The following is a 26,677-nucleotide window of genomic DNA, read 5'->3' as shown; positions in this document are numbered from 1 at the left end:
CACTCTTGTATTAGCCCCAGACCCAAGCCACCCAACTGTAGTCCCTTCATTCAAGAAACATCCCAAGAAATACATTTAACTCCAATTTTACATTTGTTTGCAAAAAAGTTGAAGGTGGTATCCTATTAAACTCTGTCCATGAGAGAAATATGGTCCTGATACTAAACCAGGAAAAGATAAAGCAGAGAAAGAAAACTTTACAAGAACACTGAATCTAATATTAGCAAAAAATGTACATGCCAAAATAATTATATACTATGACCTGACTGGATTTATAAGAGGAAGGTGGGATTGGTTCCATATTAGGAAATTATAAATAAAATATAGCAAATTATTAATAAGCTTCAAAATTACATGATTGTATTGACAAATTTAGGAAATAATGTATGAGAAATATGACATGCTTTTATGTTTAAAACATTAAAGAAAATAGGAATAAATGAATTGCTCTAACTTATTAAGGTAAATAATTTCTATCCAAAAGCCAAGATTATCCATAAAAGAGAATACTGGAAATGTTTCTAATAAGAAAAAGGATAAAAGCGATGATGCACAGTGTCATCCTCATTATTTAACAGTATAGAAATGATATCTATAAGACAAGAAGAAGAAATTGAAGGAACAAAGACTAAAAGGAAACTAAATAATTATTCTTTATATAATTGTTTACTTAGCCCTAGAGTCAACCTAAACATTTATTGAAATAACCTCAGTAAAATATCTTTTTTTTTTCTTTAACTTCTCACAATGATCTCATTTATTTTCTATTTCTAGGGCATAAAAGTAAATATTTTCTTTATCTGTTAAAGATCCCAATTAGACATAAATGAAGTTTTCTTAAAAGAAAAATCTATCAAACATTATTAATAAATGATTGTGTAGTAGTTTTTACATGCAAATTTTAGTTTCTTCCACAATATAATTTATTCATTTTTAAAATTTGAGACATAAACTGGGCATTCTATCTATTTTGACAATAACTGATTTAATCAAAAATTACTGCTCCAAAAATGATGACTGATTTTCATTATCTTTTAAAATCAGAATATATATGAACATTAAATAAACTGAAGAAACAATGATGGTCTTCAAATGCAGTAGTACATCATTACTTTTTAATAACACAGTTGATATACATACATCATTTTTAAGTTGAAGGCAATCACTGTTGTCCTTGAGCAATAAATGAGCGTGAACCTTAATGAGATTTTTCCAAAAACGCTTTGCAGCACCTTACACATTGCTCATATACAGTTTCAAAATCATAATCATTTCCATAATATGGATCTTCAATAATAAGTTGTTTCTGTGGATCATAGCTTCCAAGAAGTTCAATTTTAGCTTTGCAGTTTTTAACTTGATTAACTTTTCTATTTAAATCTCTCAGATTGTTTTCATCCATACATAATATATAATCAAAGGTCAGGAAATCTTCTTTGGTAATCTGCCTGGCAATATGATTCATGATGATGCCATGTTTCTTCATGCAAGTCTGCCATCGATAATCAGGGGGGTTTCCTATTTCATATGTAGATGTTGCTGCACTGTCTATCCTCCACTTATCTGAAATATTTTGATCAGCTACAAGTTTCCTAAAAACAGCTTCAGCTATAGGTGAGCGACAAATATTACCTAGACACACGAACAGCAAGGACCTGGTCCCCTCCGTGGCCATGTTTATTCCCACGGCCGTGTGGCCTTCTTCAGTAAAATATCAACATAAAAAATGAACTCACAAAAGTCTTTAGCCTTTCTATATCTTTCCAACAAAACACAGTAGAAATTGAAAAAGAAATTGCATTCAATATACAAACTCCTATCAAATCATGTACAAAAGTTATATTAATATGACTAAAAAAAAGCAAACTTTATAAAAGTAGAAACCCAAATAAATGGAGAGAGAAGAAACACATATAGATAGGATGTCCCAATGTAATAAAAATGACAATACTACCTAAGTTAATGTACATATTGAAATCCATACCAATATACTTGCAAAAAAGTATTTTAAAGAATTAGAAACACTAGAATGGTCCAAACAGAAAACAATGACTCAATGAGATAATAAAAAAATATTAAAACAAAATCAAAATACAGAAAAACAAGAAAAGTGTAAAGTATGTATATACACCTACATACAACCCTATCTTACATTTAGTCATATATTTTATGTACACACATATGTATGTACATATACATATCCACACATGTGTATTTATGTATGCCTGTCTGTGTTTTATATATATATGTGTGTGTGTGTGTGTATGTGTGTGTATGTAAATATAAATATTTATGCATATATACTCAGAGAAAGAGAATCAGCCTTCTGAAATGAAAACCCTAGGAAATCCCCATTGGGGGAAACCCCAAATAAAAACTCCCAGGAATGTCATAGTCAAAATTCAGAGCTTCCAGATCAAAGAAAAAAATGCTGAAAGGAGACAGAAAAAATTCAAGTACAAAAGAACCACAGTCAAAACACACAAGACTTTAAAGGACAAGAGAATTTGGAATATGGTATTCTAAAATGTAAAACACAAATACTTGCATCTAAAAATAACTTACCCTGAGTAAAATTCTACAGATAAAAAAAAAACTTTAATGCATTCCTATTAAAAGAACAGAACTGAAGAATTACTGAAATGCAAACACAGGAATTAAAGAAAAATCAGAAAGGTAAATTTACATTTGAGTATTTGGAAGGGGCTATTTGATGAAGTATTTATATTCGGATGAGGAAAAAAAATAAATGCCCCTTTATAACCCTAAAGTAATCAAAGTTCACATAAAGAATTAAAATAAGGCAAAAAAGTTCCTATGAAGAGGAAAAAGTGTTGTACTGTTTTGATGGTCTGAAGAAGAAAGAAAAGGGGAGGTAAAATGGATAGCAGGAAAGAATGAGGAAAAGACTGTATTATTCTCACATAATCAAAGTATTTGAGAAAATGATTATATAAACAAAGATGAAGAGATGGGAAGAAAGGCATTACATGAATACAGAGCAGGGAAGAATGGTGGAAATTACTATTCTCACATAATCAAGGTATGGAAGATTAAGAATATATAAATAAAAATAAAGGGGTGGGGAGAAAGGCATTACACAACCCTCACTTTTATCAGAAATAGACAAACATACACAGATTTTGGCACAGAAATATATTAAACTCAACAGGGAAACAGAAATGGACAAGCATAGGAAAGAAAGATTTTTAAAAAGAGGGGTAGAGTTGGTAAGGCTAATGACTTTTTTTGGTTTGTTTTTTTAAGGCAAGGGAGTTAAGGGACTTACCCAAGGTCACATAGCTAGGTAATTATTAAGTGTCTGAGGTATCCATTTAACCACCTAGCTGCCCCAAGGCATTAGTCTTAAAGCAAACAAATCCAAGGTAGGAGTGCAAATCATGAAAGGGGAAATTAGAAAGAAATAATTCCAATGACAAAAAAGAAAAGAAAAGAAAATATGTAAGTAATTTAGAGAAAGACCTTCAAATATAGAAAGAAGGAAATTTGAATAATACAATACTATACAGTACCCATCAAAAAGCACAGGGCAGAATGAATGTCTTTTGATGAGCAAAAGAGCTCAAGATGCAGCCCAAAGTGACTTGAAAATCTGAATAGATGAAAAGAGATGAACTTTCAATAAAAAGAGGTATTCAAAAACATTTCTAGAAAGAAAAATTAGATCTCCAGAAATTACTAGCTTCTTATATAAACCAACAATGATAACAACAAAGCAGCTTAAGATATTTATTTCTAAATGTTCATTTGTAGATAAATAAATTCACATAGGTATGAAATGGAAGTGATTGATAGTAGCCTGAAATATCCTGAACTAAACCTCACAACACTCTATCTACAGGTAAATCAATGTTTTTTGTAAGATTAAATTACTGAATGAGAGGGTATGTCAAAGTGGGGGGAGGGGAAAAGGTATAAATAAGTGATGTAGCTTATTCAAATAAAAGGTTAAAAATTAAGGAAAAATAATCCCTGTAGTCTTTCAGAATGAAGACAGTTTAAGGAAGAATGAATAAAGAGTCAAAGAAGGGGATTGAAAATGGGGTGGGGAGGAAAGGGTAAATATAATTTAAGTGGTAAGAAGGGATACCAATAATGAATGATCACATGAGAAAAAAGAATGAAGAGATGGACATGTTATAATGAATATGATCTGCAGGGATTTAATGCTTAGTGGGAATACTCATCCTGCCTTAGGAGGAAAGAAATCATAGTTTCTGAAGAAAAGTGATACTCAGAAGACTGGGAGGAGATGAAAAAAGACTTCAAGTCAAATGAAGGGGGAAAAAAAAAATTTTGTACTAGGCTCCAGAGGGCAAATCCAGGAATAATTGATGGAAGTTGTGCTCAGAAATATTTAAACTTAGAACAAGCAAAATTTTCCAAATATTAGAACTGTTCAAAAGAGGAATGATCAGACTTATGCAGTAATAGATTTCCAATTAAAAGATAGCGTCAAGTGATAGCTGGATTATTATTTGTAACAGTTTACAGACAGTATTCCTCTTCAGGTACAATTAAACAAATAATCTTTAAGACTCCTTTCAAATCTATCATGCAGTTTTTAAAAGAAAAACGCCTTCTAAATAAAGGTAGCTATTGTTACATAATTCAAAGATGATTTTAAAAAACATTTTCCATTCTTTCATTCTTCTCCCAAAGCTGGGTTCCTTACTCCACCATTCCCAAGAAACTTTCTCACCCTAGAGGATCCCTCCATTCCTACAATCTCTTCTTCCAATTGGTCACCACAACCATCATTTTAAAGTGTTCAGATGATCACTCTTCTTCTGGTTCCACTGATGACTCTCTAGACTTCCTTCTCTATTCCCCCTACTGGAGTGGGCACTATTTCTCCTGTGCCCCCCAAGTCTTTTTTATATTGTCTTCACCAATTAGAATATAAGCACCTTAGTTTGAGAACTTCAGATGACTCAGTTCACCTTTCTCAGTCTGTTTCCTCATCTCTAAAATGAGGGATTTGGACCAGATAATAGCTAAGTATCTTTCCAGATCTAACATTTTGCAAATCTGTGGTGATGAATATATAGGAGTAGAATGAAGTACACAGGGCAAAATCTCAAGACTGAATCTCCATGAGCCTGAGAGTCACTGAGCAACACTCTCAGTCCAATACTACAAAAGGACTTTTCCCCCTTAAAAGCAGGGGCTCAGTCGTGACTTCCATCTGCCTGGTTTTTAACTTACTCACCCAGACAAGTGTCGCTGGAATCTTTTCTGTTTGGCATCCATGGTGTTTCTCCTCTCTTCACTGGAAGGTCACATCTGGTTTGGAAACTGGAAGCCCTGCTCATGGAAAATGATGTAGGAAAGTATTTTGTACAGTTATCAGAATTCAAGTCTATACTCCTCCTAATAGCTAGCATTTATAAAGGGCTATAAGGTTTGCCCAGCTCTTTATATATGCTATTTCATTTGATCCTTACAACAACCTGTGAGGTAGGTACTCATCCCCATTTTTACAGATAACAAAATTGAGGTTAAAAGAGGTCAAATGACTTGCCAAGGATCACACAATTCAGAAGCGTCTGAGGCAGGCTCTGAACTCAAATTATCCTGATTCCTAATCCAACATTTCATCTAGTCTGCCACCCTAGCTGCCAAGAAGAAGAAGAAGCACACCTAAATTCAAATTCCCTCTGATACTTATTAGCTATGTGACTTTGGACAAGTCACTTAACTTCTCTAAGCCTTGGTTTATTTATCTGCAAAATGAAGACAGATCTATAGAACTTGCCTTACAAGGTCGTTGTGATAATCAAATTGGATAATGTACAAAAAACACTTTGCAAACCTTAGAGCTCTTCTGAAAATTTTCATTACAAATCTTGTTATTTTCCCTCAACAGAAAAAAGGTATACTAAGAAGATCCAGAGAACTGTACTAAGATTATCTGTTACATTCCCAACAAGTATGGAAAATGGATTATAGAGTGAATTTGGCCTCAGAAAGTAAATTCATCTTTCAAAATCTTCAACAAACTGCTGTGGTGAATTACAGGATCAACTGACCTAGTGGAACAAAGGAAGGTGAAGGTATGGCCAGAGCAGCAAAAATATGAAGCTCAAGAATCTCATCAGCAGTACAAAACAAACCTGGGAACAGGAAATAGAAACATTGTCTCTGGGTCTAAGAGATTAGAGATCTCCTCATTTTACACAATACGCCTGGGTACCAATGAGTCAGTCAAATCCTGAAGAGACTTTCAAGTTGAGAAGGCAAAGACTGTTCTTCCCTCCCCATCCCATGATGTACAGATTCTGAGTTACAGAGAAAAGTTGTCCTTACCCAGGGAGATGAGGTTCCTATACATGTCCAGCATCACTTCTTTGTATAAATCCCTCTGAGCAGGGCCCAGTTGCCCCCACTCTTCCCTGGTGAAGTCCACCGCCACATCCTTGATTGCCACTGATTCCTAAAACATCCAACACAATCCTGCTCAACCAAGGGTATCTCCTACTATAGACCTCCTTGGTGGCAGCAAGAGGTTGGTCATATTTATAAGGAGTGGCTCTCACAATGCTCAGCTGATTCAGGAATATCAAATAAATATCTAACTTTGTATGAATGGAGTTTATATTGGGATGTATTGCAGGCTAATCAAAAACACTGTCTCCCCAAGTAAGCTACAAATGTATCATGAACTTCACTCCTAGCTTTAGACTTAGGTAAAAACTGTAGGTAGTCAAGAAAATGAAAGCAACTCCATTTTGTCTGTAGGTCCTCTATTTTTTCCCTGATCCTGTTTATATCACAGCTATGGCCACATCTTCAACCTTCCTTTTTTGATGAAACAGCAAGTATTCAGAACAGTCCTACCTTTTAGGGTAGGTTACAAGAAACTCCTAATACACATCCACAGTCTGACCCCTAAGCCCCCAGCAACAAACCCTATCCAATCAAAAGGTGTTCTGTACCTATTCTCCCTCCTGTCTGATTGAAATTTATATAAGTCTTGTCCTTTTGTTCCTTCAAGGAGTCTTTGCTCACATTGGTGTGTCTCCCTTCCTGGTAAACTCAAGAAACTTCTTATCGGTTCTGGTATCATTTTATTTCAGTGCCAATAATTTATCATTTAGCTCTTCAAACTACAGAAAAGAATGAAAGTAGAAAGCCCTAGACCTCATTAACCAGTCCCCAAAATAATGTTACAATAACAGAAGTCACAGCTATAATTGGTCCAAAGACTCCAAGAGTTTGGATGAGAAGAATCTGACCCAAGCACAAAGACTTAATACACACAAATGAAGCTAGAGATATGAATATTAGCAGAAACAGAAGAGAATTCTTGCACATATGCTGAATGTCACTATCCCTTGTGCACGATGACTGAAAAGCACTTATGCCAATTCAACATCTGTGGTTGGTTTAGGTGGCAAGATTCTGTGGTTCCCATTGCAGGTAAAGGACTGGCCTGCCTCCCAAGAAACACTGTCAGGAGAAGAAAGGAACCTTCTAGCAAGAGTTATCAGTGACATCTCAGCAGCCAAATTCTGGCTTGCATGGGCATCTGTGGACTCTGGTGTTTGCACAATAATGGCAGACTGTCACTGACTCTGGGAGCATTGAGGAACCCAATGATGCTCTTATAGACCAGATCAATTCAGGGGCTCTAGGTAAGGGGACACAGCTTCCCCTCCAGTGTTACTCTCAAGCAGAGACTACAGTAGAGGTTTCAAACAGGAAGTCTCTCATTAATTTATGTTACAATAATGTTTGCCTGTCATTTCAAAGAAGACCACAACATCAGGGTGGTGAGATTGAATTGATATATTAATATGTCTGTAAACTCATATAGAGTTTATTTTGGTTAGAAATTAAATAGAATCATTTATTGTTATCTTCATATGAGAAGCTGTTGGGTCACATGTCTAAAAACCATCACATTGTAAAAGTTCATCAGCTAGATAGCTGAAAGCCATGAGCAGGCTATGTGTCAGGGGGATGAACTTCCAGGAGCAGCAGCTACTTTGGAGAACAGTGCACGAAAGTAATATTTTTTAAAAAAAGAAATCAAAGTAAAGGGTTAGAATGATAAAAAAAAGAAAAAGAAAACACAAAACACAATTTATACAAAATAAATACATAAGTTCAAGTGATGATGATGACATTTGTACTTTCTTCTCAAAGAAGACCATGACATCAGGGAGGTGATGCCATTACAAGCACATGAATTGGATTTGAGGGGGGGGTGGGTGGGCTGTGCTAAATCACCAGTCTCATCTCCTCCAAATCAGCAGGGCTGGAGATGGCTCTGGAGGTGAAGCAATTAGGATTAAGTGACTTGCCTCAGGTCACACTGTGCTAACAATTGCCAAGTATCTGAGGCTGGATTCCAACTCTAATCCTCCTAACTCCAAGGCCAGCACTCTATCACTGCACCATCTAGCTCCTCCTACAAGTTCTGAGTATAGAGTTTAAGGGAAAAGAACAGTTTGACCACAAGGACTATAGGAATACAAGGGGGAAAGGGTACAAGAAATACAAAATTAAATAAGAAAAACAAATCTAGAAAAAGAACAAATGGTTTAGAACAATTGGAAACCCTTACAAAAGGAGCAGACACCCTGAAAACTTCTGAGGGGGCAGTAAGAACAACTTCATTAGACAATAAGAAATATTAGAACACAGTAAAAAGAGTGAAAAAAAATTAGAAAATAAAGGCTATCTACTATCAAAATCAAGTGACCCGAAAAACTGTTTAAGGAGAGCTAAAAGAATCCAGCTTCTGAAAACAAAAACAAAAAAAAAAAGACCATAGCCCTGGATACCAGTTTCAAGAAATCACTAAAGAGAAGTGGCCAAAGATGGCCATCAAAGGGAGGATAATCCCAGGACATTCCTGTGCCGCCAGAGGGCCCACATGTTCAAAAGCCGAGTCCAGGGGAGGCGGTCGGGGAGGACTGGAAAGACCGGAGTGGGTCAGCTTAGGTGCAGGAGACACCCCGCCTTTACCGCAGGTGGCCTCCCCTTTACTGTCGCGCTTCCCTTTACCTGAGGCTCTGCGTGATGCGGCCAAGTGCAAGGAGACGCGGGGCAGTGGTGTACCCCTTTACCAGGGGGAGGTTCTCCGCTTTACCAGGGAGCCAGGGGGCAGCAGAATTCCACTTTACTGCGGGAAGGCTCACCCCTTTACCAAGGACGCTCTGGGGAACCGCGCCCCTTTACCCTATCGAAGTGCAAGGAGGTGTGAGGCAGCGGCGCGCCCCTCCACTGTGGGAAGGCTCACCCCTTTGCCAAGGAGGCTCGAAGTGGCGGCAGCACCCCTTTTTACTGCTGGGAGGCTCCAGGCAGGGGTACCTTGACTACAACACGCTCCTCCACTGCGCAGGGAAGGCGCACCCTTGACTGCGGCGCATCCCTTTCCAGCAGGGAGGTGCAAGGTGGTGCTGGACAGCGGCGCGCCCCTTTACCGGCGAGAACGGGTGATGCCGCACCCTTTACCTGGCAGGCTCCGGCAGCGGCGCGCCCTTCGGGGTAGCACCGCGTCCCTTTATTGTGCGGGAAGGGGCCGGATGGGGAGGCTGGGGGCGGGAATACCCCACCATACAGGGGGCTCCGGGCGTGGGCGAGCCCCTCTAGCAAGGGGAGGTACGCCCATTTATCATGCAGGGTGGTGCCGTACGGCGGCGCACCCTTTTACCGGGGAGGCTCCAGGCAGGGGTGCCTTTACTGCAGTGCATCCCTTTACCACAGGAAGGTGCAAGAGGTGCGGGACAGCCGCGCGCCCCTTTACGGGGGACACTGTGTGATGTCGCACCCCACACCGGGAAGGCTCGCAGCGGCGTGCCCTTTTACCGTCCCTGCGGTGCAGTGAGGCTCGGAGGGGCAATGCGCCCCTTTATTGTGCAGGAAGGGGTCGGATGGTGGCGCACCCCTTTACTGTGGAGATTGGGAGCGGGAATACATTGCCATACAGGGGGGTTCCGGGTGGCGGCGAGCCCCTTTAGCAAGGGGAGGTCCACCCATTTACCACGCAGAGTAGCGCACTCCAATTCTGCTGTCACTACTTCTGGGCTCAATTAACTGGGGGGTGGCCTGTCCTGCTGCCTTGAGGACCCCACCTCCTTTACTGCAGCAGTGGGACCCCGCGTTCTTTACTATAGTGAGGAGTGGGAGGGAGACGGTGGACAGATGGGAGGGGTCGTCAAAGTCACAGAATTTATCCTCTCAAAAAACCACTGTGAGAACCTGAGGTAACAAACACAAAATTCCTCCACAGTACTGAAAATAGGATTGTGATTCACAAAAAAAATCAAAAATCTTTTGAGGAATAGTTGTTTCAAAAAATGGGCTGTATTTGCTTATAACAGATTGAAGACCACATTTTTCTTCAGAAAATGGTAGAAAGATCTTGATTCCTGCTTCCTTTGATGTTTGTCCTTCGATCTGGAAGAAGACCATGATAACAGGGAGGCGATGCCATGACAAGCACATGAACTGGATTGGAAGGAGGGGATGTTGTGCTAAGACACCAGCCTTCACTTTCTCCTCAGAACCATCTGGGTCCAGTGGCCAGATAGGAATCAGGACTAGGTTCTGGATGGGGGTGCAGAGTTAGGTGATTTATCCAAGGTCACAATGCTATTAAGTGTCTGAAAACAAATTTGAATTCAGGTCTTCCAGACTCGGGGCTGGTGCTCTACCCCCTGCACCACTTGGCTAGCCTGATTATCATATCACATGCCCTTGAGCAAGCAATGATGTGCTGGTTAAGCCAGACTTAAAGAAGGCTTCCTTAGGTTTTTCTCCCATTGGAATATGCTCCCTTGAAATCAAAATTCAGACACTTCATCTATTTTAGGCAGGAGGGATCCAAGGTAAAATGACTCACCTACATCGTGAAGGGCAGAGAGCTAGGATTCGAACTTAGGTTTGAGGCCTTCAAAGTCTTTTTTCACTATGCTACTAGTTAGATGCTCTTTCTAGATTCCCCTTCCCTACTTTTTCCTCCTCACAGTCAGAAAAAAAATGCTCCCAAGTGTGGAATCATTTTTGAAACTCCCATTTTAGTCTTAATGAGCGAGTCCAAATTCAAATAAACCACTAAATTTAGTTGGCCGAGATGATCTTCTCATTCCTTCCAGGATCCACCAAGGCCAGTTGGTCATTAGAAAACCTCTAGGTGGCCAGGCCCCTGGGGAGGCTGTGGAGACCCAACTCACACCAAAGGGAAAAAGTATCTATTCTCCAGGGGCTTATATTGTAACAAGGTGAGGAGGCAGCAACAGGATCAGAAACACTACAGCAGGTGTTTAGGGAAGGCCAATTTGGGATCTTATATCTGGCTTTCTTTATCCATTTCTGATATTGTAATACATTTCTGTCCAAGATAAACTCTTTTGATGGGCTAAAGTTCATTAATCTTTTAATCTAGTAAACATCTTACTTCTGCTAATCTCTTGCAATGAACAGAAGGAAAAATGTATTTTAGAGCAAGTCATCAATCTTTGGATATTTTCCTAGCTGTTTACAAAACTATGGCACTGGGTGCTTGGATCTCATTGCAAAGCAAATCTCATTGTAATCACTTCTTACAAAGTATTTTCTTTTGACTTGATGTGAACAGAATTAAAGTTAGAGTCCCCAGACCTTTCCAGTGTCTTTCTGTTGAAAAAAATCAAGAGATTGGCTTATTTTTCATTTTTACTTTAGAACACTTTTCACCACAAAAATAAAGCCTCACAAATCTATTAAGGGTCATACCAGTGAATCCCCTTGGTGCCTTCTTCCTGGAGGACTCCAAACATCTCCAGTTCTAGCGTCCAATTTGGTCAAAAACTGAAGGCACCAACCCTGAGACCTTGGAGTTAAGACTGGTGAGCATTTCATCACCTACTGCCTGATCTCAGGACCCCTACTGTCACTTCTTATTCATCTCTGTATTATGCTACCTGCATTTCTGCCCAACTTCTTACGCCCTTCCTGACACTAACTTTGAGGAACAATCAAATCAATCCTACCTACTGAGTACCTACTATTACCACTAAATACAAGACAGTCAATAGTCTTGTGTCTACAATCACCATTCTATATGGTTTCTGTTATCAATGGCTCATAATTATAAATACTTAGTCCAGAAGTGATTAAAATGACTTTTATTAACTCTTCTTTGCAAAGAAGGGCCCTCTTTCCTAATGAAAGAAAGTCCCAAATTACAACAATGTCCAGTCTTATATGAAGTTTGAAAGGCTTGTTCCTCCCCTTCATGCCAATCATTGGTCAGGGTCACAATCTAATCAATACATTTCTCCCTATCTTTTCCCTACCATTTTCATTCATTATACTAATGAACAAAGGGAAGTGAAAAGTAATACACATGAACCAACTTGAGCAGGTGTACTCATAAAGGACAAGGACTCTAGGTCAACTCAGAAGGGCAGGTCTGATCTAATCTCAGGTCTGATCAGGTCAGAGTCAATTCCTCTGTTTTACATTGACATATCTGTCCATAGGCACAATCACAGGCAGACTCCAGTCTTTGTAATATAAACTAAGAATCTCCCCTTAAATTCCAGTGGAAATCAACCCCCCCCCATTCCTTGCCGTTTTCCTGTTCAAAGCAATCCTCCCTGAGGTAGTTTTCTGATGAAGAAATTAAAGCTATCTACAGTTATATAAAAAAAATGCTCTAACTCACTAGTAATTGGAAAAATACAAATTAAAATAACTGAGGTACCACTTCACACCTTATAAGATTGGCCAATATGACAAAAAAGGAAAATGATCAAAGGAAATTGAGAAAATTGGGACACTAATGCATTGTTGGTGGAGTTGGGATCTCTACAATTCTGAGAATAACTTAGAACTATGGCCAAAGGGCTATGAAACAGGACATACTCCTTGAGCCAGCAATACCAAAACCAGGTCTGTATCCCAAAAAGATCATAAAAAAGGGAAAAAGACCCATTTAGACAAAAATATTTATAGCAACTCTTTCTGTAATGGCAAAGAATTGGGAATCGAGAGGATGTCCATCAATTGGGGAATGGCTAAAAAAAGTAGTGGTAAATGAATATAATGGAAGATTATTGCTGATTTCAGAAAAACCTGGAAAGACTTGCATGCTGAGTGAAAGCAGCAGAAACAGCACATTGTACATCTGAACAGCAACACTATGTGATGATCTTCTCACAACAGCAATCAAAGAGAATTCTAAAAGACCTACTATGGAAAATGGTATCCACATCCAGACAAAGATCTATGGAACCTGAATGCAGAACAAAGCAGACTATTTTCACCTTTTTAAATTTGGTTTTTGCTTTTTTGTTCTTGTAATTTTTCCTGTTTTGTTCTCATTCTTCTTTCATGGCGTGACTAATACAGGAATACGTGTAACACAATTAAATGTGTGAAACCTGTTTCAGATTACTTGCTCTCCTAGGTTTGGGGGAGGAATGGGTAGGATGGAGAAAATTTTACAAAAATGAATGGTTTTAAATTGTCTAAATAAAAGATTAAATTTTTAAAAAATACTACTGGCCATCACTGCCCTTAAAGGTACTGTTGCTTTCTGTTAGTGTTAAGTTCCTCAAAGGTAGGAAATGTCTTGTTTGTTTTTATTTGTACTGCCTGCACTTGGCACAGTGACACATAGTAAAGTCCAAATAATTAAATATGTGTGTATACATATATATATATATATATTTCCCAATTTCAAAGGTGTCAATTATGGAAGGAGTTCAACATCTGAATTTAAGGGCTGGGTAGGAATTCAGTGTTCACATTGAGGAAGGTTCTCTCAGCAAGCTCAAGCAACAGGGTGAAAAATGCATAGAAATAGGACAGATTGCATACAAGGACAGTGAGTTTTCATGTTTAACTAGAGCAAGGCTTCTTACCCTAGGGTCTGTACATTTGCTTTTTTTTTTTTTTTTTTTTTTTAGGTTTTTGCAAGGCAAACAGAGTTAAGTGGCTTGCCCAAGGCCACACGGTTAGGTAATTATTGTGTCTGAGACCAGATTTGAACCTAGGTTCTCCTGACTCCAGGGCCGGTGCTTTATCCACTATGCCACCTAACCACCCCTGTACATTTGTTTTTTAATGCTTTGATAACTATTATCTTATACGAATGAGGAGTAAGAGGAAGAATGATACAGAAAAATTAGATAGGGAAGGAGAGCTTGTAGTTCTGGAAACCTAGTTTCATTGGGAATGGGTTAAAGAGGGAACAAAACTATATATACACATGTGTGGATGTGGATGTGTGTGTGTGTGTGTTTGTAAAAGTTTTCTTAAATTCACAAAGGAGAGGAGAGGATAGGGAGGGCACTAAGCTATAGGGTGAGGGAACAGGATAAGGCATGTAGATCAATGAGGAGGAGGGCATAGAAGGGTATATAAGGGAGGGATTTTAGGAAGGCTGAAGTTTAAGGAATAGGAGGGCATAGGAGTAGAAGTAGAAGAGAGAGGGTGACTAGGTAGTACAGTGAATAGAGTACCAGCCCTGGAGTCAGAAGTACTTGAGTTCAAATCTGGCCTCAGACACTTAATAATTACCTAACCGTGCGGCCTTGGGCAAGCCACTTAACCTCATTGCCTTGCAAAAGAAATCTTAAAAAAAAAAAATAGAAGAGAGGAATGAAGAGGGGTTGTTGCTTTCAGGAAATACCATAAAAATGAGAGATATAGACAAACCATATATATCTATGAATATATATATATATATATATATATAGATATATGTCTGTGTGTGTATATGTAGCTATGTATTTGTGTATGCATTAAAATGTGTATATATTAAAGATGTGTATACATTAAAATGTCTCTACCTATGGGTGTGCATGTGTCTGTATGTCTATATGTATGTATGTATAACTGTCCATGCTTAATTGTAACCATGGGGTGGAGGGAACAGAGGAAGAATACTAGTAGAGAACAGGAAAAAACCTTACAAGGAAATAAAGAAAAGATGGACAATTTTGCACACAATGTGTATTTTTTATTATATAGGCTTTCTTGAAATGGAAATTTATTGCTTTATATTATGAATCCTCTCATGTTTTGCTGCTCACATAATAATGTTTTTCTCCCTCTTTGTATTTAAGTTTAAAAATCTAAAGATACCTCAAAAAATATTTTGCTATTTCAATGTGACAGGCTTCCTTTCCTGCAATTAAAAACATTCTGAGGAGCAGTTCATAGGTTTACCAGATTGCCCTCTTTGGCAGTCAAGGACACAAAAATGGTGAAGAATTCTAGACTAGCATAGAGCATGTGAAGAGGAGTAAAATAAGGAGCCTGGGCTTTCCTTAGTGGGCACTGGTGTGCCCATTAAGTTTATAAAAAAGTTTATGCAGAAGAATCATAGGTACAATTTCTACAGAGGGCAGACAAATGTGCTGGTAGGAGAGTTGGAATGAGGAGAGTTTGGTAAGGTAAAGAATGATAAGTGTCCAGATGGGTGTCCTTAAGGGACTGGGGGGGGGGTAGTGAGATTGGAGAAGTGGATGAAAAACTAAATTGTTTGGGGGAACTTTCTGGATTTGAGAGGTGAGAGACAGAAAAAAGTCAAAAATAACATAAGGTTTCAACACAGAAGATGAGGTGAGTGAGGGTAACGCAAACCAACAATGAAATCAAGAGAAGTTTTTTTGGAAAAGATAGTGAAATGAGCTTGTCTTTTTTGTTGTGGCAAAGAATTGGACCCTGAGGGGATTTCCATCAAATGGGGAATGGCTGAACTGGTTGTGGCATATGAATGTAATAGAATAATAATAATAATAATAATACTATAAGAAATGATGAGCAGCCAGATTTCAGAAAAGCCTGAAAAGACTGACATGAACTGATGCTGAGTGAAATGAGCAGAAACAGGAGAACATTGTGCACAGGAACAGCCATACTGTGTCATGATCAACTTAGCTCTTCTCAGCAATAATGACTCCAGACATTTCTAATCATGGAAAATGCTACCCTGATAGTTTGAGTACAGATCGAAGCAGACTATATTTCCATTTTTTGTGTTTTTTTTTTTATGGATTTTTACTTTGTTCTTTCTTCTTTTACAATATGACCAAAATGGAAATATGTTTTACATGAACATACACATATAAGCTATATCAGATTACTTGCCATCTTGGAAAAGGGGAAAGGAAGGAAGGGAGGGAGATGAAGGGAGATGCCCTGCTTTCTAAAAGGGCAAGGGAGATGAACTATCATTATATACAGTAAATGTTTCTGTAAGAAAGGGGATGTCTTAATTGACTTCACAGTAATTCTGAGTACTTGGATCAAGATAAGAGAGTTTACCCAGTATTAGTGAAAGAGGGAGAAAGCCTCTTAGCAGAGGAATCTAAATGGAAAGAGATTGTGTTCTATCCTCCCTACCATGGAGCTCTGTTGGCTGGAGGACCAAGGTATAGGGTGCCTTAGCCGTGTGACCTTGAGCAAGTCACTTAATCTGTCTGCCTCAGTTTCTTTAACTGTAAAATAAGGACATACATATGCATACACATACACACACAAATGTGTATACATACATATATATATATATAAAAAAATCTATTTCCCAGGGTTGTTGTGAGACTCAAATGAGATAAATTTGTAAATCAAAACACAATGTCTGACAAAGGATAGGCACTATATAAAAAAGGCTAGCTATCATCATCATCATCATCATGCATTGGTATCAATACTAACATTAGGATGGGCTGTACTGCCAGAGAGTAATGCCTTCTCAGCTACTTTGTTACAGATGACACTAAACCAAGATAAGAACTGGGGATTCTGCTAAAGTGTCACCACCACTGTTGGAGCCCTGATGCCACCTCATCTTCATTACTTTACATTAGGAGACCTCTGTGAACTACACAGATCTGACACCACTAATCAAATGGACTAAATCATTGACAATAAAGATCAGGTGCAGGATTTCTGGTCTTTCCAGGATTTCTGGTCTTTCTTCTCTTTTCTATATATTCAGTCACTCCAGGAAGGCATTAAATCTTCATGATTTAGTTTTTTGACATCTTTCTATTTAAGTGTTCTTTTTCTCCTCCTGTGCTACCTATTACCAGCTTCTTCTAGGATTAGGGTTGTCCAGTAAATTTAAAAAGTCAATTAAGTGGTTACAAGGCCCTAAAGATTTTACAGAGGCATGAGATGTGGTAGAAGCAACGTCTACAACAGCATTCCCTGGTGTAGTTTAATTCCTTGCATAACAAGCAAGGAAAATATCAGTCACAAAACCTTGAATGGTCCAGAGTCCTAAGGTCCAAGTCACATCACTATTGACAAGACTTCCTGGTCACTTAGGACATAAAAGGGTCCAATCCATGCAAAGTCAGTGCCCTTTAAAATAAACAAATATACCAAAGTCAAACAAGTTATTACTACATTCTGCCCTGCTGATCAGGTGCAATTCCAGGTGGAGATAAGAAATAGCCATTTCTGTTCAAGTCAAGTGCTCCATTCTTATTGAATATTCTCTCTGTGTAATGGCTGAATTAATCTCCTTCTGTTAACTACTTAATGTTTGAATATCTTATTTTATCCCAATATTGAACCTGAACTTACAAACTGGCTTGTTCCAGACCCGTCCTACTACAAACCAAGAATAACTTACTTGCAAAGATAAGAATAATTCTCCAGGCTAAAAATAAAATAGATCTTTAACAGAATATAGGACTTTTAAGAATTCCTAATGAAAAGACAAGATCATAACAGAATCTCTAAAAAATAAACACCCAAGAAAAGAGAACCCTAAAAAGATAAAATATATGCATGCAATGGGAAAGGACCAAATTATAATGAAGTTCGGAAATTTTAAAAGCGGAAGTGACAAGTTATCTCTTCAGAATACCACTAACTTCTGGTGTAACCAAGAGTAAAGAAAGAAAAAATGGGTAGCTATAGGTAGAGTGGTTCCATAGTGTTGGTTTAAAGAGAGGAAAGAAAAGGGAGGGGCAAAAGGAATATTTTAAAGCTATATGAAGGAGGCAGAACTTGCTATTTCTCATAACTGGGAGATCCAAGAAAGAAAGACTAACATGGAGAAAGGATTGGGGAAAGAAGGCATTTCATGAATCTTCTCTAAACAAGGTAAAGTAGAGGTGAATACACCAAAACCTATTTTATTGGAGAAATACAGCAAAATGGTGGGGGAAAAAAACCATGTAAAGGGGAACATTTAAGAAGGAGAGTAGGAAAGGGGAGGGAATAGTCATAAGCAAAGTAAATTTTAATCTTAGAAAGTAGAATGTAAAAAGTAATCAAAATTATTTTAGAAAAATAAAAATCAATGATAAGGCTCTGGACTAGGTACAGAGATGAAGGACCTAAGAGTGGAATCAGACAACTTTAATTACATATTACAAAAATTTATTATATTCCTTTTCTTTTGACACATTCTTTGTTGTAAAGAAAGGGTCAAAAAGGTCAAAAAAGGAAACAATACAGAATGATGAAAAATAGTTATTAAATCATAACTACTACTATGAATAATATGAACCCATTCAAAAATGAACAAGAGTAGCAAAATAGTTTAGAAAGCAGAATTCAACAATATACTGTTTACAAGAAAAACATTAGAAAAATAAAAAATTCAGAGTCCAATAGGAAGCTGAAACAAAGCCTATTATGTTTCAGATGACCTCAAAAAAGCAGAAGGAATAATCCTAATTTCAGACAAGACATGACTTAAAAATAGACAAATTAATAGATATAAGTGAGCAAATTGCAGTATAACTAAAGGCTCTATAGGTAATGAATTAATATCAATATAGCTTGAAATCAGGAAGACCAGAGTTTAAAACCTGCCAAAGTCACTTACCAAGTGGGTAAGTCACTGAGCCTCAGTTTCCTCACCTATAAAATGAAGGGAGTTAATTCAATGGTCTTTAAGGTCCCTTTTCAGCTACAAATCTATAACTATCACCCAATTCTGATATGCACCAAATGACAACATCTAAACATATAAAACTCTAATAGTTGAGAATCCCAATGTATTTCTTTCAGACTTGGGACAAAAATAAGTGAGAAAATATCAGTAAGAAAGAAGATATGGGCCAGACCACAATTTTAGAATAGTTAGGTATGATAGGTTTCTGGCAATTACTAAATAGGATTGGAAAGATAAATGCTTTTCTCAAGCTGGTATGGCATCTTTCCCAAAATTGACCATTTTTTGGCAGCTGATGACACAGGAGAAAGCACTAAATCTGGAGTCTGGAAGACCTAAGTTTAAATCCAACCTCAGACACATATTCATTGTGTGATCTCAGGGAATTCACTTAAGCTCTCTTGGCCTCAGTTTACTCATTTAAAATGATAATAATAACAGTACCTACTTCTAGGCCTTTTGTGAAGATCGGATGAAATAATATTTGTAGCACAGAGGCTAGAACATAGTAGATGGCTATAAATGCTGACTCCCTTTCTTTCCCAATGTATTAGAATAGAGAAAACCTTACAAACAAATGTAGAAAAACAATTTTTTAATTTAAAAAAATATATTTAAAATGGAGCTTTTGAAGAAAGGATTAAAAATTAACTGCAGACAATAATAACCCCAAAGAATAGAAAATGACTATGAGACAATATTCCACATTTGCTTCTGAATCATCTGAAATTAAGAGCCAACATTCCTAGGTATAGTTTAAGAAGCCCTGAATTATTTTCTCAGTAAAATATAAGCTCTTTGAAAGCAGTACTCATTCTTTTGTTCCCTGTATTCCCACCACATCCTTTCTGGAATGGAGTAACTACTTGATACATGTTTAGTGAATTGAAGGGAAGCAGGTTCTTATCCTTGTCACACTAAAGGGGAAAAGGAGCACTGCATCTGACTAGAGACCAAAGATCTTCTCTAGGATATGGACATGAATGCTCTTGGGCCAATAAACAATGCTTCCTATCTCAGATGGAAGCAAACCAACAAATTCCCTTTAAACATCAAGTTGTTCTGCCTAAGGGGTGGAGAGAAGTACCCCATGTGTTCATGACCCTGTGAACACCTTCTAAAACAGTAGCCTTTAAGTGGTCCAGGAATAGGATCACAATTCTCAAAAGAAGAATTCCTAACTATTAACCACTATATGAAAGAGTGCTCTAAATCACTAATGATTACAGGCATCAACTCAAAATAACTCTGAAAAAAAATAGCAAAGAGGGTATCAAATGAAGAAACTTGGGAATGGGAATACCAGCTCACTAACCCCTGAGTGGAGGAGATCCACATTGGTACAACCATTCTGGAAAGCAATTTGGAATTTCACAAAAGGAGTGACTGAACTGTCCACGATCTTTGACTGAGGGATCCCAGTGCTTAGCACATGCCCCTAGAAAGTTATAGATACCAAAATAATCATAGCAACATTTTTTGAGGTACCAAAACAGTGGAAGCAAAAGGGGTTCACATCAAATGGAAAATGGCTAAACACACAATAAGGTATATGGCTCTAATGGAATATTGTTATGTCACAAGAAATGATGACTATGAAGTATAGGAAATACACGTACGAACAATGTAGAGAGAAGTAGGCAGAACCAGAAAAATATGTAAAAATGACAAACAATATAAGTAAAGTTATTCCTTCTACACAGTGCATCATGACTTTCCCTTTCATGGTCTTGATATATCAGAGGTCAGTGTAAGAAATTCAGCAGATGACATGGTAAAAAGCCAGCAGATGACACAGAAAAAAATTTAGAAACTCAGAAATGCATTAAATATATGTATAATATCAACATATTTTATCTTTTAATACCATATTAATTCAGACTTCTTCTCTGGTACGAAGAGAGGGCCAAAAAATTTTAGGTGGATTTTCCAGATCGCAGGGGCGCCACGCCCCTAACCCCCTCGAAGTGGAAAGGATAACTGTAGAAAGAACAAAAGACAATCTAAACAGAATGCTACAAAATTAGAACACCAAAGTGTGGTCCCAGAGAAATGAGAAAATGTAGCTTTCCCTTGAAAATGGAAAGATGGGGAAATCTAGCTATGGAGAGTTCAGATGTTGCTGCACGGATGATAGGTTGTTTTTTTACTGTTCAGTCCTTTTCAGTCATAGCTGACCCTTTATGACCCCCTTTTATTGGGGGGGGGGGATTTCCTTGCAAAGATACCAGAGTGGTTTGCCATTTCCTTCTCCAGCTCATTTTACAGACAAGGAAACAAGGGAAAATAGGGTTAAATGACTTGCCCAGGGTCACTTAAATAACTACTAAGAGTCTGAGGCTGGATTTGAATTCAGATCTTCCTGAAGCTAGGGTAGGCACTCTGTCCACTGTATTATCCCACCCAGCTGATAATTTTGACAGCAATGTGTTAGACAGATTAGAGAAGCCTAAGACAACTGGGAAGAGGAAGGGCAAAGAGAAGGCTGAAGCCCTCTCATCCAATTAAAGGTGAAGGAGGTCTAACGTCAGGAATGCTGGAGAATGTAAGTGAACCCTAGCCTAAGGTGTCCCTCCACAGATGAGGGTGGAGAAGGTAAAAAAGATGCCCAAAAGCCTCAGAGTCTATAAAGCATGGGTTGTAGTGATATGTTGGTGGTAGGGAAGGAGGAGGAAGGCAGAAAGAAGCCAAAGAGCATCTAGGAGGAGATGGTAGTGGTCCACCCCATCAAAAACTCCAGAGAGAGGCTGGCCCCTGAGAAAAAGCCACTGGATTAGCCGTGAAGTGATGACTGGTACCTGGAAAGGGCACTTTCAGATAAGTGGGTCTTTGGCCTGTGCCACCCAATCTGCATTTGCCCTCTCTCATGTTTATGCTCTAGCATTCCCCCATTTTTGTGCTCCTATCTGAACTGCTTCTAGGGTTCACTCCCTTTTCTACTCTGTCTCTCTCTGTCTCTTTCTCTCTCTCTCTCTTTCTCTCTCATTCCTTCCTTTTTTCAATCAACGTAATGCACAACTTGGCAACATATCTCCCCAGACACCTCAGAAGGTGACTATTAAGAGGCCTGACATAGTGGCTCCCACTGTAACCCTTGCTGCAAGGGGAAAGGCTGGATCCTCAAGCTCCAGAGATCTGAGCTTCAGGGAGCTAAGTTTAAGTGTCCAAATTAAATTCAGCTTTAATATGTGAACCCCTGAAAGCAGAAGGACAAATCAGTCCGGGTCAGAGACTGCTTGGGTCAAAGCCCCTGGGTCAGAGTAGGACCAGGCCCTTGAGAAGATAGGGAAATCTAGTCTAAAAGGAAAAACTAAGTCTACTATGTGAAAAAAAACCTGAGCTAAGCAAAGAGGGAGATCCAAGTTCAAGATGGTCCCTCTGTTCATGGAGTTTACAATGAGGGCAAAGCTATGCCAAAGGATATGTAGGGTTGGTGCATAAAAGAAGTAGAGGCCAAATGTGATGTGAGGAGCAAGGAGAGAAATCCCCACTATATAGTGGCTCCTCTGTGCTAGCACTGTGATAGGTGGTCTTACTAATATTATGTCATATGAGTAGAGTGGAGAGGTCTCCTGGACAGTTTAGCTGAGGGTGCTGGGCTAGAGGCAAAGTGGCATGAGCAGGAGGGGCTGGTCCTGAGGGGGGCATTTATCCAATTCAGGCTTTTAGATCAGACAGCTAGATCCTTGAGCCACAGGCAGCCTGCAACACTCCCATGTGTGCCAGAATAAAATGTAACTGGTAAATAGTTAACAAAATAAATTAAAATGTAACAAGACACAGATAACATAACACTTAAAACTAAGTCAACATGTGCCCTTGAGGATCATATGTACAGTTTAGTGGTCTTTATTACTATTTGAATTTGACACCACTGTTCTAGAGCATAGGCACAAGGAGAAAATCTCTTAGATAAGACTAAAAAGGGGAGGGGGGGAATGTAAACTGCCATGCACAGGTGAACAGGGATTCACTGAAGTATCTTTCACAAAAAAAAAAAAATGATATTATCAGGTGTCTGCCTAAGAAAGTGGAATCTGGCAACAGTGGATTAGATGAATGGATGTCTCGTTGGATAGAGAGGCAGACAGGTAGATGAAGGCATGGATGGATGGATGGATGGATGGATGGATGGATGGATGGATGGATGGAATAGGGAAAAAGAACACAGAAATAAAAATCAAATAGAAAGTACTGCCAAAATCCATGTGGCTCAGTTTAGAAGAGAACAATTAGGACTGAGACTGGTAGGAGAAATCTTACTAAGGTACGAGAACTCTCAATGATAGACAACTGAGTTTCACAAGCTTCACCTAGTCAATGCTACAGAGAAGAGCTCTTTTAAATTTGCTCATTTTGAAACTCTCCATAGAACTCCAACACATTCTCTGCTTTGACTCTTTCTTCTCAAATGGCCAACTCCAATTCTCCCCAAGGCATGCTTTTCTACTGAACTTTTTTGATTCCCAACATCCTTTTTAATCACAATGAAATCTGATTTTCAGATATACTCCCATAGAGAACTCCTTGAGTTTCCCTTCAGTGAAAGACCACATACACCTTTACCTTAACCCTCTATCTACCCCCCCCCCAAATTTAGCCTTTCCTAATGCTCCACAGGCAGGATTTGTTCCTGTGCCCAGGTCATTATGGGTTTTGTTTTTTGTTTTTGTAAGGCAAACGGGGTTAAGTGGCTTGCCCAAGGCCACACAGCTAGGTAATTATTAAGTGTCTGAGACTGGATTTGAACCCAGGTACTCCTGACTCCAGGGCCAGTGCTTTATATACTATGCCACCTAGCCGCCCCTTGCCCAGGTCATTATGAATGAGTCACTTGAGAATGTTGCTCATGGCTTCCCACAATGTGTACCCATTCCAATTCATTATCTACTGTTTCCTTAACATGAGCTGCCTTCCCCAGAAGAGTATGGCTAGAGACAATTCACCAGTTTCCCCAAGTGACTGGTTAATTCCTTCCTTCCTCCACCTGCTACCACTATTAAATCAAAAGAAATCCTTCATTTCTCAGCTGAAACCATATCAGTATCTTTTTTTCCCTTAATTTCTCTTGTACCTACTCATTTTGGTTCTTTTAAAAATGCATGCAAATTAGAAAATGAATCATCAATGCCTCTAAAATAGTTGGTCTTGCCTCCAGGAACTGAAATCTTCAAAGTAAATTGGGCTGTCAATTATATATCTTTGAATTCATAGTACCAAGCTTGGTACTGACCACCCAGCAGCACTAAATTCCTGGCAAGTTAATCAATTAGATTAGGATAGATAGATAGATAGATAGATAGATAGATAGATAGATAGACAGACAGACAGATAGATAGATAGAAAGATATAGACAGACAGATTGATCTTATTTATAGGTTGCCTCAAGGTTTTGCAAAGTGTTTTATAAATATCATTTCATTTGATCTTCACAACACCCCTGGAAGGATCCCCATTTCCCAGATGAGTCACTGAGGTAGGAAAAGGGTTTTGCTCAGGGTCCCATAGCTAGTAAGTGTCTGAGGCTGGGTGTCAGCTCAGTAATTCCTGACTGGAGTCCAGTTTTCCACCCACTAGACCATGATGCTTCTTCAATAGTTTGTTTGTCATCTTCCCATTAGAGTGTGAGCTCTGTGAGGGCAGGGACTTGAGTTTGCCCTTTTTTGTATCTCTTGTGTGTAGACCAGAGCCTGCCACTTAGGAACTATTAAATAAATGCTTACTGACTTGATATCGGCAATTCTTGGGAAGCATTCCTTAAGGGGTCAGAGCTGCACCCATCAACAATGAACACAGTTTCCTAGCTTCTGGCATATGGACCAGAAGTGTTTCCAAACTCTAAGACTCTAGGTATTATTTCACAAAGAAGAAAATCCAACTAACCTGGCACCTGGCTGCTGGGATCCCAGGGACCATTCTCTCCTGAATGCTTCCCTCTTGGGGAAGGGCAGAGTCCTCAGAGGCAGAGCTGGGAAGCAGAGAGAAAGATGAGAGGCTAGCATTTCCTTGGGCCCAGAGAAAACAAATCCCCCACCTCCACAAAGGGTCTGAGGTTAGAAGAAAAAAGATGGCACAACCCCTACTCCCCTGTTCTCAGGAGGAGGGAAAAGGGCTGCAATCTTTGCTGCCTGGGGAGACCAAATTTTACATATATATATATATATATATATATATATATATATATATATATATATATATATATATATATCACCCTTCTACAGAAGAGGTTAAAAGATCAAAGACCGGGGGGCTTGAAGGGAATTTCAGAGTCGATCTCACCTTGGGTTTTACAATCTAAGATCTTGAAACCCAAAGAAGAAACAGTGTTTGTAGCAAATATAAGTCATGAATGCCATGACCGGGATTCAAAACTGGGCTCCCTAAATGCAAGGTTCTCACCAGTGAATAATGTCCCAGGCAGCATAAGTTAGAAGTGCTACAGCCCTAGATCCCAAGATGAGAGAAAAGAGTTAAGGGCTTTGCTTCTAAAGACACTGAAGGGTCCACCACCTCAGGGTGGCCCCAGACAACCAACCCCAGCTCTCCTCCTCGTCCCCGACTTTTAATTCTGGGGTCCAGGATGAGCCCAAAGTAGCAGTGGGGATGGACTCCACAAGCCCTGCAAATGACTGAAGGAATGAAAGAATGAATGAACGAATGAATGAATGAATGAATGAAGAATGCCACTGAAAGCTCAGGCTCAGAGGCTGGGCGCTAGGTCCTCCCAGGAGTTGCAGCTGCAGAAGGCATCCTCCCAATCCAGAGGACCCTAATTCTGGAAGGTGGAATCCAAAGAGAAGGCAGGGAAGCGGAGCATTCTGAAAAGAGCAGAAAGGAGGGGAAGAGAGAGGAGAAATAAGGGAGGGGGCGGGGGGACAGAGAGAGAGAAGTGAGAGACAAAGGGGGACAGAGAGAGAGAGAGAGGAAGGAAAGGGAAGGGCAGAAGGGGGGAGAAGGATCGAGCAGGGGGAGGGGAAGGGGCGAGGGCGACGCGGGAAGGGGCAGGGGAGGGAGGGGGAGGAAGCGGAGCAGGGAGACGGGGGCGACGGGGGCGAGAGGGAGAGGAGGGGGCGGGGAGGGCGCGGGGCGGCGGCGGGAGCGGGAGCCGGGCCGGGGCCGCGCGAGAGGAGGTGGGGAGGGTCGGGGGGCTGAGGCGGCCTCTCTCACCGGGCGAGGAAAAGAGGACAACGAGGAAGCGGAAGTCCCCCTCGCGCGGCCCGGGCCCCGGTGCCGACATTTCCGGCCTCCCCCCGCCCCGTTCCTCGTTAGGGACGGTTTCCATGGCGACGGCGGAGCGCGGTCCAGGCGCCGGCAAGGAGGCCCCGTCGCGGGCGGGGATTTCTGGGAAGAGGAGCGCGGCGGCGGCTCCCGCGCCTGCGCGGGGCCCCGGGGTCGAGGCCGGGCCCACGGGGGCCGGAGTGCAGAAGAGGCCGCCCCGCCCCCTCCCCGCCCCGCCCCCTCCCCTCCCCCTCCCGCCCCGCCCCCGGGCCCGGGCCCGGCGCCGCGCTCTTTGTCCTCCCGGGCTCCGCGCGCCCACCCCGCGCCCAGCCGCCCGGACCCGGGCCCGTTGCCCGTGAGGAGGGGCCGGCCCTGACCTCTGGCCTTCAGAAAAGCTTTGTTCAATGCCACCTCGCTATCGGATGGCAAGATCTGAAAGGGCCCTCGGCCACCCAGGCGGGGGGCAGGATGGCAGGCGCCAGGCTCCCGGGAGATACAAGTGCCCGGGAGGCTGGGCCCAGAGGCACGGCTCCCCCACGCCCAGGACCCGGTGCCGCCTTTGGCAGAGGCCTCCAC

At 40.1% G+C, this 26,677-nt stretch overlaps 1 protein-coding gene and 1 pseudogene across 1 annotated transcript in view; both read right to left on the bottom strand.

The window, feature by feature from the left end:
* LOC141509802 (low molecular weight phosphotyrosine protein phosphatase pseudogene) overlaps nt 1-1,675 on the bottom strand; it is a 42,045-nt pseudogene extending 40,370 nt beyond the window's left edge.
* LOC141509801 (uncharacterized) overlaps nt 1-26,288 on the bottom strand; it is a 38,588-nt gene extending 12,300 nt beyond the window's left edge. The window contains exons 1-3 of the mRNA XM_074219588.1: nt 26,051-26,288; nt 24,767-24,851; nt 5,234-5,328 (exon numbers count right to left, since the gene is read on the bottom strand). Of these exons, the coding sequence (XP_074075689.1) occupies nt 5,234-5,328; nt 24,767-24,851; nt 26,051-26,165 (295 nt within the window). The 5' untranslated portion in view covers nt 26,166-26,288. The remainder of the gene's footprint in view (nt 1-5,233; nt 5,329-24,766; nt 24,852-26,050) is intronic.
* Nucleotides 26,289-26,677: the final 389 nt, after the last annotated feature.

Source organism: Macrotis lagotis, chromosome 1, assembly GCF_037893015.1.
Source record: "Macrotis lagotis isolate mMagLag1 chromosome 1, bilby.v1.9.chrom.fasta, whole genome shotgun sequence".
Taxonomy (NCBI): domain Eukaryota; kingdom Metazoa; phylum Chordata; class Mammalia; order Peramelemorphia; family Peramelidae; genus Macrotis; species Macrotis lagotis.
This window is presented reverse-complemented; position numbering and strand designations above follow the sequence as displayed.